The sequence below is a fragment of the Nicrophorus vespilloides genome, unplaced genomic scaffold (genome assembly GCF_001412225.1).
Source record: "Nicrophorus vespilloides isolate i.1.1-1 unplaced genomic scaffold, Nicve_v1.0, whole genome shotgun sequence".
Taxonomy (NCBI): Eukaryota; Metazoa; Arthropoda; class Insecta; order Coleoptera; family Silphidae; genus Nicrophorus; species Nicrophorus vespilloides.
In genome coordinates this window covers 19,344-36,204 of record NW_017098347.1, presented here as the reverse complement: position 1 = coordinate 36,204, position 16,861 = coordinate 19,344, and the positions used below count along the sequence as shown (strand labels likewise).

Here is a 16,861-nt window from a genome sequence, read left to right as displayed (position 1 = left end):
TACAGTTTTTTAAGTTAATTTTATTGTCTTTTGTTGTTAATTTATATTTAAAAGTAATAATTAGTTTTTTGTTCACTTCCTTTACTGTTATAAACTTTTAGTATATTTTTTGATTTATGAATAAATACGTTTCTAAGTTCTGACTTCTTGTTTTAACTCTACAAAATAATACACTTTTGAAGTTAATTATTATCTTTCTTGTCATTCTCTTTTTTTTCTGTTTTTAATTTATTTTTGAAACTCGTTTACTTTTGGAGGTACAAAGATATTTGGTTGTTATATTTTTGTAGTAAATTTCTTCCTAAATTATAAATAGGACTGTAACAAGTAATGTGATTTACATGTAACAGGAATGGCAATGTCGGAGGTATTTTGAACATTAGTCGAATTAGAGGTAGTGACGATTCTGCAGCGTTCCATCGAGCGGAAGCGTGAAAGTGATCCTCGTCAGTGTAAACTAGCAAATAGGGGAAGCCAGAATCGTGACCGTCGGGCAATTCAGTAAGTCACGTCGGTCAACAAACAACTGTCTCCACGATTGTTGGAGAGTTGCTGCAGCCAGCAAGCACCAACCGTCCATAGATGCAGCCATTTCCCTCCCCGTAGTATGAGGATTATATTAAATTAATCGGGCGTTAATAGGATTAAATCGATCCAATTAGCCTGCGTTAACCGATTATACCGCATATCCGTCTGGTCATCTGGCCAAGCTATGCACCAAATATCCACTAATTTTTCTTCCTCCCGTTCTCGAGGCCCCAGCAATTAACCACACACAGAGTAGTCACGCGGGTCCATTAAAGTGAGGTCTTCTCTCCTCCGCCCCTCATATTCCCTTTCCCATCCTTACAAGAAGAGGCTTCGCGAATTTCTCATTCCGATTCTTACATAAATAAAAATGCAGCCAGCTAACCATTAACGTGGTTTGAGTAAACGCGATCATCTTTTTTCTTTCTTGTCTCATTTAACCATTGCCGCCCTTTATTGCTTGCTTATAGACAGGAATTAAAAGCACTTTGCATCGTTTATTCGCAGTTTATAATATTAAATAAAGATAAAAACAAATTGCCGAGGCGATTAAGGACAAGGTGCCCATCTTGGCAGGTGATGAATTGACTAATCTTCTTTCAATTAACAATTTTTTGTAGAAGTCTGCCGACTGCTTCGGGCTCCTCTTGCGGTCCGGATCGTTAAAGTCCACACTGTAGAAACCAAATTTGCTCCTAGGAACAAGAACGAAAAGTTGTAAATTGATTTATAAACGACTCATATACAATCAATTTTCATTTAACGTACATATGTTTAACGAGCGTTCGATAATACGTACATTATTATAATGACTGCACAAGCTATTATTCTACTAATTGATGTATAAATAAAAAAAATTCACAGAAATTATATAAATTATGATTCAATTGCTTAATTATAATTTTCAATTGATAACTAATAGAAATAACACATAGAAATATTAAGTGTTAAAAAATAACTTACTTGTAACCATCGAGCCATTCAAAATTGTCCATAAGTGACCAAGCTGTGTACGCTTTAACTGGGATTTCATCTTCGTGAATTGCATCCAGCACAGCGCTTAAATACGTCTAAAAGGTCAAATATTATATATATATTTTTTTTTCAAATTAAAGCAATCATTGAAAGATTCACTTTGTAATAATCGATTCGTCCCAGGTCGTTCATCTCCCCTTCATCGGAATATCCATTTTCGGTGATAATAATATCTGGATTGTTGTAGTTCTGCTTGATCCAATTCAACATCTTCCTCAATCCCCATGGTGTTTTCTATAACAGTAATTTATATAAAGCACACTGTTTAATCCAGCGTTTTCCAAACTGTTAGGCGCGCCTCCCTGGAGAGGCGTGGACTAGTCTATATTGCTGTAATACGCGTTCAAAGTTGAAAAAATTAAATTAGAACATTTGAAAAAGCAGTGTTTTCACATTTAATTGATTTACTCGAAAACTATAATAGACAGAAAGAATCCAATATATGCATATGAAAGCTGAATGTTTGGGAAATCCAGCAAGTATAGATACATTCCTGTGCTCTTATCCATATTGCTGTAATACTCGTTCAAAGTTGAAAAAATGAATTTAGAACGTTTGAAAAAGCAGTGTCTTCACATTTAATTGATTTACTCGAAAACTATAATAGACAGAATGAATCCAATATATGCATATGAAAGCTGAATGTTTGGGGAATCCAGCAAGTATAGATACATTCCTGTGCTCTTATCCATATTGCTGTAATACGCGTTCCTTTTATGAAATAGAGGGCGGCGCCAAATGATTACATACTTTTGAGGAAGACGTAGTAAAATCAAGTTTGGAAACCACTGGTTTAATCTATGTTTGATCTATAAATTTAATTTATATGTTCTTCAAATTTAATTGAGTCTTAAGAAAGAATGATTCTATTCTGAATTAAGTGATTTAAGAGTCGAGATACATGTGAATTCTTTATGCAGCGTATACTGTTTTGTTATGAAACCAATAATATATAATTTGGAGCAGAATATCTTGAATAATTCGTGGTTACGATCACGGAATTACGAGGCACTATTATTTAAGCATTTGTTCTTCGGCATTATCTTAATTGTTGACGTAAAGTCCAATTATATTGTAATAACTTACTCTGAGCCATGTCGAGTAATTTGGTGGGCCGGGCCATTCGTCTGGTTGAGTGAAGACTATGTGAGCATCGTTCTCCCTCGACAACTCACTGACATTAACGACGTCCGAATGGGAAACCAACTTTGAGCTGTAAAAATTTAACGCAAACAGATTATCGTGAGTACCCTTGACCAGATTAACTTCATCTTCAGTTAAAAGAGGTAGTCTAGATGCAGGTAGTCCATTCATTTTACTGGTATACTCCACTAGAGCTTTAACGATCAATGGATAATCCCCCAAATATATTGGATGTGCCCATATTCCGAACTGCAAATCAAAACAGGAATGAAACCGCAAATTCATTTCATTTTGTCCGTTCAATTACCATAAACTGCAGATACCTGTCCGCAGCTTCTTTATCTTGCGGCGATTCCGTCTTCGGTTCATGCCAGTAACTGTCTATGACCATTGCAATTGTTCCCTGTTGTTTAGTCCGATAAGTCTCGTCGTAAATTCTGTAAGCCTTGGCGTGGGCTAATAAAACGTTCCTGGTGCATTTGTAATCGTTTTCTTCATTTGGATAAATAGCAAGATCACATGCGTTGTTCGGCTCGTTGAACGTGAACCACGTCTTCACCCTATCTCCGAAAGTCTCGAACGCGAAATCGGCGTAGTACGCGAACTGAGCTGGGAATTGATCTCCCAATAAACCATCGGATTTTTCCACCAAAGCTCGAGGCACGTCCCAATGGAATAGAGTCACCATCGGAGTTATGTTATAAGCAATCAGCTCGTTAATTAGATCGTTATAGTAACGGACTCCGTCGCTGTTCACTTGCTCTTTCCCATCAGGAAATATCCTCGGCCAGGAAAACGAAAACCTGTAATAGTCCACACCGAGATCGGACAGCATCTTCACATCCTCTTTGTATTTGTTATAAGAATCGCATGCAACATCTCCGTTCGTTCCGTCCACGATCCAATCCAAATTGTGAGTGACATAATCCCATTGCGATTCGCCCTTTCCTAAATAGACAAACACACACACATAATCAAGTGAAATATATGAATTAATAAGTGAACTTAAATAAATAAAACTATACCATTGACGTTCCATGCTCCTTCTATTTGGTACGAGGAAGTGGCAACTCCAAACTCGAAATCCTCTGGAAAGGATTCAGTGTTCAGATTATTGGAGGCAGCACTGAAAATATTTAAGATCTTTTAATATATCTCGATTTTCGAAATTCGAATTTTTTTGTAAGTACTTTACGAAAATAACGCAAACATTGAATATCAAAAAGAGTCTCATGTTATTATTTTGTCTGTTTTTTGTTTCGCTCCGCGGTTTTTATACGCCGCGCCTTATCTAATCCAATTTGTTTAAATAAAACGTCGTAAAAGTTAAGTTGGACAAATGATTTACGATGCTTTATTGCTTATTGTATCGCTTTGAATTCACAACCTTCATCAGATTCCAAAACATTCGCTTATTTATGTTTTTTTTAATATTTTTATCATTATATTTCATAAAGATCCATAAACACCAGGCATGATATGTTAATGTCATGAGATTTCATGGTCATCCATAATTACTTTGCATACTAACTTAAGAGAATGTATTTCACTATATTAAGTTACAACCGAGACATAATGTAAACCAATTAGGTCATAGGCTCAGTAGGCGCACGCTCTCACATTTTGTTCTTAGGATCTCAGCTTTTCCATGTTTTTTCCTCGGTCCTTCAAAAACCTTTCTAAACAATATTTTAATTGGAAATATTTAGAGGAAGACCTCACAATTAAATTGCTTAATCCGACACTGATCTTAACGTACCATAATATATGAAAAAGCTTCAGCGATTATTAGTAAATGTTAAATTCAATTTTTGTAAAAAGTAACAAGATAAACTGTAGATTTTATTTATCGTTAGAAAAACGCAAATTCTTACAGCATTTTTTTAACTAAGATAAAAGGGTTGTTATAATCCGCTTATATGATTATGCATCCGAAATAACTATATTTTAGCATGATTTAACTGGAGGATTTCTTAAAAAATTAGTGTTGGGGTATTTTCTACCTGTCTAAAGCAAGAAATAACAGAACTAACATTTAGATAATCATATAGTTTTAAATGAGGCAGTTTCGATTTGAGAAATAATCATATTAAATGAAGTTATACTATAATTTTCTTTTCTATTCAAAAACATAGTTCTATAAGTGGCGTAGCTAGAAATATCGGGCTCTTCCTTCCTTATTCTTTACCTAGTCCGAAGTCCTAGTTTACTTGTCCGATAGAACGTTCGAAAAAGCAGTATTTTCACATTTCATTGATTTACTCGAAAACTATAATAGATAGATTGAATCCAATATATGCAGATGAAAGCTGAAAGTTTGGGGAATCCAGCAAGTATAGATACATTCCTGTGATCTTATCCATATTGCTGTAATACGCGTTTAAAGTTGAAGAATTGAAATTAGAACGTTCTAAAAAGAAGTGTTTTCACATTTCATTGATTTACTCGAAAACTATACTAGATAGAATGAATCCAATATATGCATATGAAAGCTGAATGTTTGTGGAATCCAGCAAGTATAGATACATTCCTGTGATCTTATCCATATTGCTGTAATACGCGTTCTTTTTGCAGACCATTGCTATACAATAGCTACGCCACTGGTTATATAGATATACTTAATACCAATTTGTGTGTAATTCTGATTTAGATAATCTACATTCAATATAACTATTTCCAGAGATTATTATTATAAGGAATATAATTATTGTGAATTTTTATTCACGTAAATATTTATTGAGTGGTAATGATAATGTTCTTATATGCGTTTATTACTAAAATTTTGCGTGAAGAACGGTTACGTGTTTCACCGTAAAATAGCAATTCTATTTCGTCTCAACGTATTATTAGTTTTAATTTAACGTGTTAAATGTCCGTCTCTAGAGTTTTATTATTTGCATTATATATGCAGTATTAGTTTATAACCAAAAAAACCTTTCATACGTCGTGTTCGAAGTTGAATCACTGCAGAGGCCAACGACTTTGGAATAAAATAACAAGAGCTTATGTACTGTTAGGAGATGTTAGGTAAATTAAGTCCCGAGGACTGAAATTATGATAAATAAAAGAAGAACTTTGCATTTTGAAATGTACATGGAGCAGAACTTGTTTATAAACTAGTAATCTCGCTTCAGAAATATAAATGTCACACTGGTTTAAATGGAAAGCGTGTAAAGGGTTTTCAGATATCTGCGCTAGAAGTGGGTGTGTGTGTGCTCGGATGGGTTTTGTAATTCGGATGAAAGTCCGAGTTTTAGTCTAGACGAGAGGCGCCGGCAGCCGGAGGCAACGGCGTCGATGACGTCGACAGCGACGGCGGCGGCGTCGGGACGCCAGGCTGGATGTTGAATTGTCTCGTTAGCAGGATAAAAACGACCTTAACAATATACAGCATTCAGAGCGAATGAGCGCTGATCGAATGATGGACAGGACAATGGATGCCGTCGGTCGGAACCTGGATCTGCAGGTGCAGAGACCCGTCCATCCTCGCTCTCTTCTCACTCTCGCTCCTGCACTACCCGGTATCAATTTTATTACAAATGGAAATGCACTAACGAAGTTCGTTTTTTTTTTATTTATTTATTTGCTTTTCTTCTTCGAGCTCGGTTCCATCCATTTTTTTACACGCTGAATACCGGACTTGAATTCTTCGCGTTCGCCTGAAAAAGCCATCATCATTGTCCTTCCTTCCCCTTGTTCCCAAAGGCTTATGAAAGATGGTATCCATTTCATTTATTAAACGCAACGACAAATTCGACGTGATTAATAATATACACTGCCGTGTGCACTGCATTGAGCTGTCATCTACGATACGCCGACGTCTCTTTCTCTCTCTCTTCGTCGTAAGATTTATTAATGTAAACCAACTATTTAAATATCTGTTCCTCTTTTCCCCATTTTTATTCATATTTAAATGAGCCGCTCGTACATCTTCGCAGCGGCATTTTCAATAACAAAGTGACGCTTTTAGTGGTTTATTTTCTCACTTCATACACATGATTAACGATCGTTATGTCATAATTATTAGATTATAGGAATATATTGTAATTAAAAAAAAAAACTGTCAGTAGTTGTTTGTTGTAACTTAGCTGCAAATTAGCAAATTAAACATGTGGATTAAAACTTGATAGGTTAATTTTAAATTAATTATGTTGTGAAATTTAAATTTTAAATTCTATAACTTATTTTATACTTATTGGACAAAATAATTGTCTATACCAGCGGTCGGGGAACTTTTTTAACCATTACCCCAAAATATTATTGCATAAGTCGTTATTACACCACCCCCCCATTCTGAATAGAAAACAATAATGTAAATTTAAATAAACATTATTTATTGAATTAATTTCATTTACATATTTATAAAAAAAGTTACATGAAAATAGTAACATATAGAAATAAAACAAAGTTCAAAATAATTAAATCAAACAATTTAAATAAACATTTTTAATTGGAAAAATCACAAAAATTAATTGAAAACTTTCCCCCTTCAGGTTTTGGAAACATGATTGTTGCTTCATGTTTGATATAATTACTTTAAAATTGGGACTTTTTGATGTAAGAGCAATTTGAATACAGTCTTCGGCGTTTAATCGATTTCTGTTTTTCGTTTTTATGTTCATTAGAGTGGAAAAGCCTTGTTCACAAAGGTAGGTTGTTGCAAATGGCAGCAATTTTTTTACCGCCTCCTCATGTGCAATTTTGAAAGCCTTTGCAGCCTTTGACAACAACAAAAAGACGACAGATTTGCTTTGGTCTCAAATTGAATACAGTATTGGATGGAAGTTCAAGACCTGGAATGTTAGTAACGACAGATTTGCTTTGGTCTCAAATTGAATACAGTATTGGATGGAAGTTCAAGAATTGCCTCTGCCAAACCTGGAGGTTCTTCTGGTATATTAGTAATTTCACATTTAAAAGGATCTACAACCCAATTCACAGTTTGTACATCAAGATCTGAAAAGTAGTCAGAGAACCGCTCTCTGAGTTTGGCAAGATGAAATTAGAAAAATTACCCTAAAAAATTACCCCTTTCTGGGTAATTTACCCCGGTTCCCCGACCGCTGGTTTATACTCTAATAAGAAAAGTTTAATTCTAATTGTTCTTTACCTTCCAAATTGTACTTGCAACAAGATTAATATTATATAAAAAAAGGTAATTTTATACTGCAAATTATCCAATTGCTCATCTGTCCGACTCCATTACTATCAACCGTGGGCATGTGCTATTACACGCATTGGTGATCATTGGGTGAACGCCATCTCGTGTTACAAATAGCGATGAACGGTGTCCGAACTAAACATACCTTTTAACACTCGGTATAAGTTACGACTAAATACAAGCATAATTAGGTTACAGCACTGTACAACCATGTATTACACAATTCGACACAATCTATGTTACAAAAGCAACTCCAGTAGTTTCAGCAAGATGCCCGAAGCGAGACATAAATTTGAATGTAACTGCAGGAAATGCAGCCAGTAAGCTGCAGGAAATATATTCGTTTAGATGGGGATGTTGTTATCGCTTGTGTTTTTTTCTGAATTGGGATGTGAAGGGCTTCCGGCGGTCGCGGAATTACCTTTATCTGTCAGCCCTTATCTGTCGGGGATTTTGTGCTCGTGTTTCCGGACGGAAGTGCGACGCGTCCCGACGCCCGGCGTCGCAGTTTTGGTGCCGCCGCCTCCGATGCCACCGCCGTCGGGCTGACGTGTTATATCTATGTATGTGTGTTGGGATTTGCTTTAATTTATAGCTGATGTCAGCCGTTTTTGCGACGACTAACTTTTCGGAGCGGCAACTGCGTTTAGGGATTTTGGTGGAAGAGATGCCCACGTCCGGGATAAATATTTAAAAAGGATTTGTATGTAAATTGTAACGTAAATCGGAAGGAGATGAACGAAAAAGTTGGTATTATATTGGTGACGTGCGACGTTAATGGGACAGTTATGGGCTCCAAGTATTTCTTTACTGCACATTTGGTTAATATTTAATGTGTATAGATCTTTGAGATATGATCGCGATGAAATAGGATAATTATGTAAATTCACCGAAACCAACTACATAAATTATAAGATACGAATAATTGATACGAAGAAAGCTGTAATACAATAACAAATGGTTTAAGAAAGTTATACGAAGCTTCTCTTCTTCTGGTACAATTTCCATTAATTTTTGACAACTTTGGACAAATCATAATCCTTAATTATTTTACTAATGTTAAATTTATCAATTTCTATGAAATCTAAACAAAAAGTATTCATTTACAACTATGACAAAGTATCATGTTTATAAAAGATACCAAAACAGATTATAATATAAATGAAAAATTTACTTAAATTGTTAATTATTATTGGTAGCGAAAATGTTGACATTGTTCGTTATTTTTTTTTAATTAATCTAAGTAAATGAAGAAATAGTATTATTCGTTTAATAAGTCTATTATTGTATGCATTTAGTTCTTCACATAATTTTCATTTAATTTAAAATCTGCTAGATGAATTTCCTTTAATTTTCTACTTTCATTAGTAGCGAAAATATTAAGTTTTTATGGTTTTACATAAAGTTATTTTTTCTACATAAATTATCGTGTTTTTTTACTTTTATACAGTTAAGTCTATTTTTTATATAAATTTACTTCCTCGATTAGATTGAAAATGTTGAGATTTTATGTTATTTTTGTAATTAAACTAAGTATTTGAAGAAATAATACTATTCGTTCGCCTGGTAGAATAAAAATTACGTTTGTTTTTGAATTTAGTTGGGATATGGTTTTACATTGGTAAACATCGTGGCGGTCGGTATTTTTGGGAGGGCGTATGCCCGTTCCATCGATAAGCAATAATTATCGTTTGATAAAGTTAATCTGTTGGTTTATAGCGTCCGACCATTAAATCGCTAATCCTGCCAGGACTAATTTGCTTTTATGTGTTCCGGAACCCCCAATTAAGCGCATTTGCGACCGAAAATAAATATTATATAGATAAACAGGAAATTAACGATTGCCCTGAAGTCTGGCAACAATAAAAAAAAATAATGTGTATTGAGCTCCATTATTTATTTATATGAATATAATAAAAACACAAATTACGACACACGAGAAATCGATTTTGACGCATTGAATCAACGTAATTACAATAGATCATTCATACTTTCTATCGCTGATGACAAAAGTGACTAGTTCTTGAATTGCATTGTCATTCTATTACATTCAGGTTATTTTGCAGTTCTTCTGTTGCAATTACCGATTGTAAATTTGATGATAGGTAAATTTGTGGTTTGCATGGATGTAGCAAAAATTATATAATTTTTGCATTTAATATTTATGTCATTTTTATTGTATGATTTTCAATAGTAATTTTCTTAAATTTTCAATATTGATTTTATTTTTTTTGTAAATTGCAACATGCAGCGTGTTCCAATCTTAAGACTGTTGGGAATTCAAAAGTTTCAAGTATTTATGTAAATAAACCTGAATTCCATTCCTTTATAATTGCAGGGTGGTCTTCGTTGACCTTGCATAGCCGAAGCCATTGTGCTCCGTCTTATTTTTCATAAATTATCGCCAAACGTTTTAGAATGCAATTGTTAATTATACCTTGACGAACTGTCAAAGATGAGAACATCTAGTTGAGTAAATATATTAACACATCATTTCTTCCAAAACTAACTTATTTTGTTATTACTTTGTTAAGCAAAACATTGGTTTCAGATGTATATTATGGTCGTTTCTTCATTGATTTTTATTTTAATACAGAATAGTTTTATTAAATAAATAGTCAACTTACAAACAAAATGAAATCATAATTTAAAATATAATCATGATCATTTTTAATAGGAAAATTACAACATTGAAACTCATTTAAGTACTTTTTTAAATCGTTGGGTTATTAACTTCTATTGCATGAATTTAATTAAAATTCATTTAATTAAAAAAATGTAATTAGTTAATAGCATACCTCTCAAAGATTCTAGGAAGTAACAATAACTTTGAAGTAGCATATATTATTATGTTCTTCTCCAACAAAACTTTCAATGGTTAGATCACCTTATATCGATATTAAGTTAAGTTCCCATTTGGGAACAGTATGCTACATTTTGACTATTAACTTTCCGTTTATTTTATTCGTTTTTCTAAATATTCCTCTGATAAGCCATCATCTTCTGCATTCAATAAATTTCTCACATCTTCTTCATCATAACTTCATTTCTAATTTCTTGGATGTTATTTTCTTCATCTAATGCAACTTCTGGTCACATTCTGCGTTGGACTTACTTTGAAATCGTATATAAAATGAGGTTTGAAATTGCGAAACTCATTTATTATAGGTGACGTTAATCGAGGAATGACTGTATTTCTAGATAAATCTTGAGCAAACGAAATATATCACATCATTAACCTGAACACACAACAGAAAATCCTTTCATGCCTTGAACTTATTTACAATTTATATAGACTTAACCATTTATAGGAAAACGTTTTCTAAACAATATTTGGGTTAAATAGTTTCTTGCAATAAATTAGTTAAAATTAACTTACATTTTGAACAATATAATATGATAATTTCTTTTATAAAAAATGGAGATGCAGTTGCCACGAATTGGTATTTCTTTACATTGCGCTCTCGGGCTTTGGCTGTTTCGCATTAATTGGTAAATGATTGACAAAGTTTCTTCTGTTTTCTGATCATGGTTCTCGAAGCGTAGATGGAATTGAAGTGAAGAAAAAAAGCGCACCTCGGGGAACGGACTGGTCATTAGTAGTGCGAGTACGTACGAAATGTTTGTTTGTAATGCGTCTTGTGTGTACGTATGTATTAGTATATATATATATATTTGTATGTGTGTTGTATATGAGTGTGTATGTGAGAGCACAGTGGAAACCAGTCGGAGCCGATTTTTCCATCGCGGCCGATGATAAGACACGGCCATAAAACTGGAGTTTATTGCATCTGAAACTGGTTTTAATGATGGACAGGTACCGGCACCCGGCGGAATTTTAGGTCGTTATGTATCCTTGCTGCTCGCTCGTTCACTCACTTTTTTCCTTTACCATCCTCCGCTTTATCCAAATATCACGAAGACCGGAGGAACCGCGTCCACAAAAACTGAATGTCTCTGCAGATGCGTGTACCCTAGTTGCCTGTTTACATATGGCATTTTAAGTAAATGATACTTTTTTTTTATCAACGATTATTATTTAACTTATGATAATTGTGCTTCATTTGCTCGATGGTATGGGTTGATAGCCAATTACGAATGTACCTAACAAAGTGGAAATTATTTCTGAAAAATCAATGTTTTCTTTTTATGCAAGTTTAAAGTAAGCTTTAAATGCTCCAGAATAACTGATTTAGAAGATTCTGGTTTGAATCTCAGAACATATTGATTAAGTGAATCAAACAGTTAACGTTCGGTTAACGTACACAATGTAAACCCAAATTAACGTACGCTAAGCGAACATATGTTAGAAAGGTGTTAGACCCTCCATTTTTCTTTTTTTTTCTAAGAAATGTTGGACAAAAAGAACACGTACCTTTTTTGCGGTCGTCATTTAAAATTTGTGGAATCCATCGTGCGGATTTTTTCGTGTAGCAACCTAACCTCTAACCTCAAACCTAACCTCAAATCTAACCTCAAACCTAACCTCAAACCAACAAAACAACTTTCAAACGGTATACATATATACATTTTGAATCAGACATAATAACAATTACTATTTATTAAACGAATTTTAGCAAAAAAAAAACAAATTGTCCGATGGACAAGTTATGTTTATATGTTAGTTCGGTAAGAATGCTGCATATAATTATGTACGTATTAACAAAATAATGTTGAATCGATGTACGTTAACCGAACGATGAAAGTATAAACAATAATTTCCAATTTCTTACTAAGAATATCAGTATATTAATTCGACAGGAAATTAATAAAATAAAACTAAAAAAAAACACAATTAAACTCATTAAGTAAATAAAAGCTCGCGAATGAATGCATTTACATGATAGTAATTAATGTGTAATTTGCATTATAATAGGTGTTTAATAGTGAGTTACGACATGCAATTAAAATTATTATTACTGATTTCGTTTTATATATGTGTCTATATTTGTACCGTGAGTTTTATAGTAGAATTATAGAATGACAGAACATATATAAAATATAATTAAATAACGTCGAGAGATTCGTTTATTAGTGTTTTTAATTAATTCGACTTTAAAGATTGTAGCATAATCTAAAGTTTGAATATATTAAATTCTGGAGAATAATAGCGTAATTTACCACGGTGTTGCATTTTAATTTTAACTTTATTATTTACAATATTCTTATTTAGTTATTATCATATTAAATTTTACACATAAGTTTTTAAAGTTTTCGTATGAATTTGTTTTATTACATTTTAACTAATAAAAAATATTGTTTTTTGTATTAAAATAAGAAAATAAAAACGTTTTAATTACGGTTACTTTTTGACAAGTTGTTAGTAATTACAAAATTCACTATTAAAATGTATGAAATGTAATAGGATTTTCAATTCGAATATTATTTACATTTGAAAATTGTTTCCCTTAAATCTTATAAAACGATAAAGTAGTATAAGAAAATGAACACCATTTCTTTTTGTCCGGAGTTTCTAAGTCTATTCTATTAACAGGTCTATATCGCAAGCCCGACAACCGAAAGATCGTCTATTGAAATCCCGACTGTATTAAAGTGCCGACGTTTAAAATCTCGACTATGTCAAAATTCCGACGTTCGAAATCCTGACTATATCAAAATTCCGACAATCAAAATCTATACTATATCGAAATCCCGACTACCTTAAAAATGTTATTGTAGAAATTATAATAATAAAATACACTGTCGGGATTTCGATATTGTCGGGATTATGGTAGTTGGGATTTTGACATAGTCGAGATTTCGATATAGTCGGGATTTTGAACGTTGGGATTTTGACATAGTCGAGATTTCAAACGTCGGGAGATTTCATACAGTTGGGATTTCGAACGTCGGGATTTCGATAGACGGTCTTTCGGTTGTCGGGCTTACGATTGCCACCGTCTATTAACACGTTGACTGCCACGGTACTTTTGTCCAATTTGTCAAGAAAAACCAACCATTTGCGTTGAAAATTATCATAAACAATAAAAATATTCTTTTGCTTCTTGATTTTCAATAAAATTTATACAGCTTATCCATAGCTGTATAAATATGGGAGTAAACAAACTACGAGTTAACTCGTAATTAGCGTCGTAGACAATAACGCAAACTACGAGTTATTTCGTAGTTGTCAATTGATTATATTTTCTGAACCATCCTTGTTCTTTTTGTTCTCGTCTCTGAGGTTATCATATGTATGCTGATATATTACGAATTTTATCGTATCTGCAAAAATGTGACAAGTAAACAAACTACGAGTTAACTCTGGCGTCATAGGAAATAACGTTATCTCATAAACTACAAGAAGTCAACGTGTTAATCAAACTAGGTAATTTCTATTTGTGTTGTTTCAACACTACTGGATTATAATAGTATTAGTATTTCCAATAGGTGATCAATCATTAAGCTATAATTGCATGACTAATGTAGTTCTCTGAGGTACTTTTACATAAGTACTTGTATAAGTATAGGAATTAGTTTTAGTTGGAAAATGTAGAAACAGCTTTGGATAAATATATTTAGTAGCAATAACATTGTTAAAGCTCTTATAGATGAATGCAAGATGAATCGTTCTCATTAGTATTAGCAAACATGAACTGGTATTATGTTCGAACACCTCGAGCAGACTTTGTCGCATTGCGTATCCAAATAGCAGGTAAAGCTATGTATGCTATACATGGGCATTAACAATACGTATAATAGTTGGACGTAAAGTGAAACACGCGCATTATCCGTGCGAGAGTGCGCGTTTAATTACCTCGCGATGATGATTTATGTGCAGCGTTGTGACTTGCGGCGGGTCCCGTGCGACCTTTGACCGGGATCCTCACGGGAGACCTACGTTCACTTTTACGATGTGTCGCACGGCCGATAATCACACCTTGCATATCCATATTGTTATTAATACTATTATTAATATTATTAACTAATAATGCGCAATAAACTTGCGTTTATTTGTGTTACTTGTGTTACGCAATACGTGGATCGAGCATTCATTAACGTCAGACCTCCAAAATTTTTGATATTTTACGATGCTATAACATTTTTTTTATGGTACCTACATGATTAAGATATTATCAGCATTAGATCAATAAGTTTTGTGAAACATTTCAAGGTTGGAATTTCTACGACGTTAGCCATGGCATACAAAATTTATAATTGGATTTAATATTTGTAAATAAAAAAATATATGAATTCACGAGAAGATGAAAATGTTATTGACGAATGTTTCCTTTGAATCGAGATAATAATTAATTAACAGAAATGTGAAGGTCAAATCAAAAAAAAAATAAAAAAATGAAAACTTGGACAAGTACTTGTGACGTAACAAGAAGTTAATGATTTCATTTGTAGTCCTCAGGCAATTTTTTAATCAAAGAACTCAAGTTAATTTCAATTTATTGAAACCCCAACAATTTTGACTTTCGTCACTAGGAAAGTTATATGTTAAAAACTACTTGTTCTTTCCCATTCACATTGTTGTGTGTGAATTCATTTAGAATATTTTTTACTACAGTAGTTCTACAAGTATGACAATAATTTGATTTAAATTTTTACTCCATGTTATTTTTCTTTTCTGGATTGTAGAAAAGATTTAAAAAAAATGTATTTTTATTTAATTCTAAATAACTTCAAAATGCGTTTTATATAATACTATGCACGTAAATCTAATACTAAACCAATTAATCAATTACATTTGATGATATAATAATATTCTTTTTTAATTCTTGCATTGATAAATAATTTATTTACAAATTCTTAATGTTAATTTTTAATTAATTATTAATTACTTTGATAATATTATTGAATTGATAAATATTTGATTTAATATGTAATTGCATAAGTACAACCAGTTTGACTTGTATATTCTATATAAAATATAGAATCGCTTGTACAAAATTAATTAATATTAAGTAACTTAATTAATTTTCTTCTTACTTATTTGTTGTGGCATAATAAATATGAAGGAATTTTTCTATAAATTATGTATATTTTCCTGATCATACTTAATAAGATATTATATGGCTTTTGCAATTTGTTATCTATAACATTTGTAATTTTAGATTCATTGAAACCTATGCATGTTAAGTAAAATTAATTAATTAGAAAAAATTGATTGATGTTAAGAAATTTTAAAAAGTTTCAGATCTAGAAATTATTACCCAAAAACAAATAAAAATACAAAATTGCTGCTCCAAAAGTTGTGAGGTTAGGATCACAACTACTTTCACTTCCTATGATACTTGTGAAAGTTAATTTGCAAGTATTTTTTAATATGTAGCTGACTTTGAACAAACGGAATCCTTGTACAAACTTAATTAATTTACGTCTTATGTATATTTTCCTGATGATACATAACAAAATATTGTTCGACTTTTGCAATTTTCATCATAACATTTGTAATTTTAGATTTTTTTAAAGCAATGCTTTTTAAGTAGAATTTTTATCTTTCTTAGCAAAATGTTTTATTAAGAAATTTTAAAAAGTTTCAGATCTCCAAAAGTTGTCGCCCTGATCACAATTACTTGTAAATGTTAATTTGCAAGTATTTGTTGATATGTTAATATGCCTTTGAACAAATAGAAGGCTTGATGAAGAAACATAGATTATGTAACTAAATATCATTTTAGCCATTAATTGCCTAGATTTAATTAGTCTCACTGGATTATTTTAACAAGTATATCTAAATGCTACTTTTAATTTCAATTCTTACTACCAAAAATCCATTATTCATCTTCTAATTTCATATCATTCCTCTTATATCTTCATTAGAACATTAATCAAATTTCTTTGTTGAAACATTTTTTTTTTATAACTGAACTGTGAAAATATATTTAAAATATTGCGTATACCCGGTAAAACAATTAGCAAATAGCTAGAATAACACAAAAGTGCTTTTATGGAAAGGAAACACATCACGTTCAGACTGTGAAGACATTCACTATAACTCGTAGTTTTTTTCTCTTCATGTGTTACTAACAAAAAAAAAAAAAA

General features: G+C 32.3%; 1 protein-coding gene across 1 annotated transcript in view; it reads right to left on the bottom strand.

Moving 5' to 3' along the window:
• Positions 1-1,036: 1,036 nt before the first annotated feature.
• Positions 1,037-16,861, bottom strand: part of LOC108562226 (myrosinase 1-like) — a 29,391-nt gene continuing 13,566 nt past the window's right edge. Inside the window, exons 2-7 of the mRNA XM_017920496.1 lie at positions 3,732-3,832; positions 3,014-3,654; positions 2,650-2,955; positions 1,663-1,797; positions 1,492-1,598; positions 1,037-1,223 (exon numbers count right to left, since the gene is read on the bottom strand). Of these exons, the coding sequence (XP_017775985.1) occupies positions 1,037-1,223; positions 1,492-1,598; positions 1,663-1,797; positions 2,650-2,955; positions 3,014-3,654; positions 3,732-3,832 (1,477 nt within the window). The remainder of the gene's footprint in view (positions 1,224-1,491; positions 1,599-1,662; positions 1,798-2,649; positions 2,956-3,013; positions 3,655-3,731; positions 3,833-16,861) is intronic.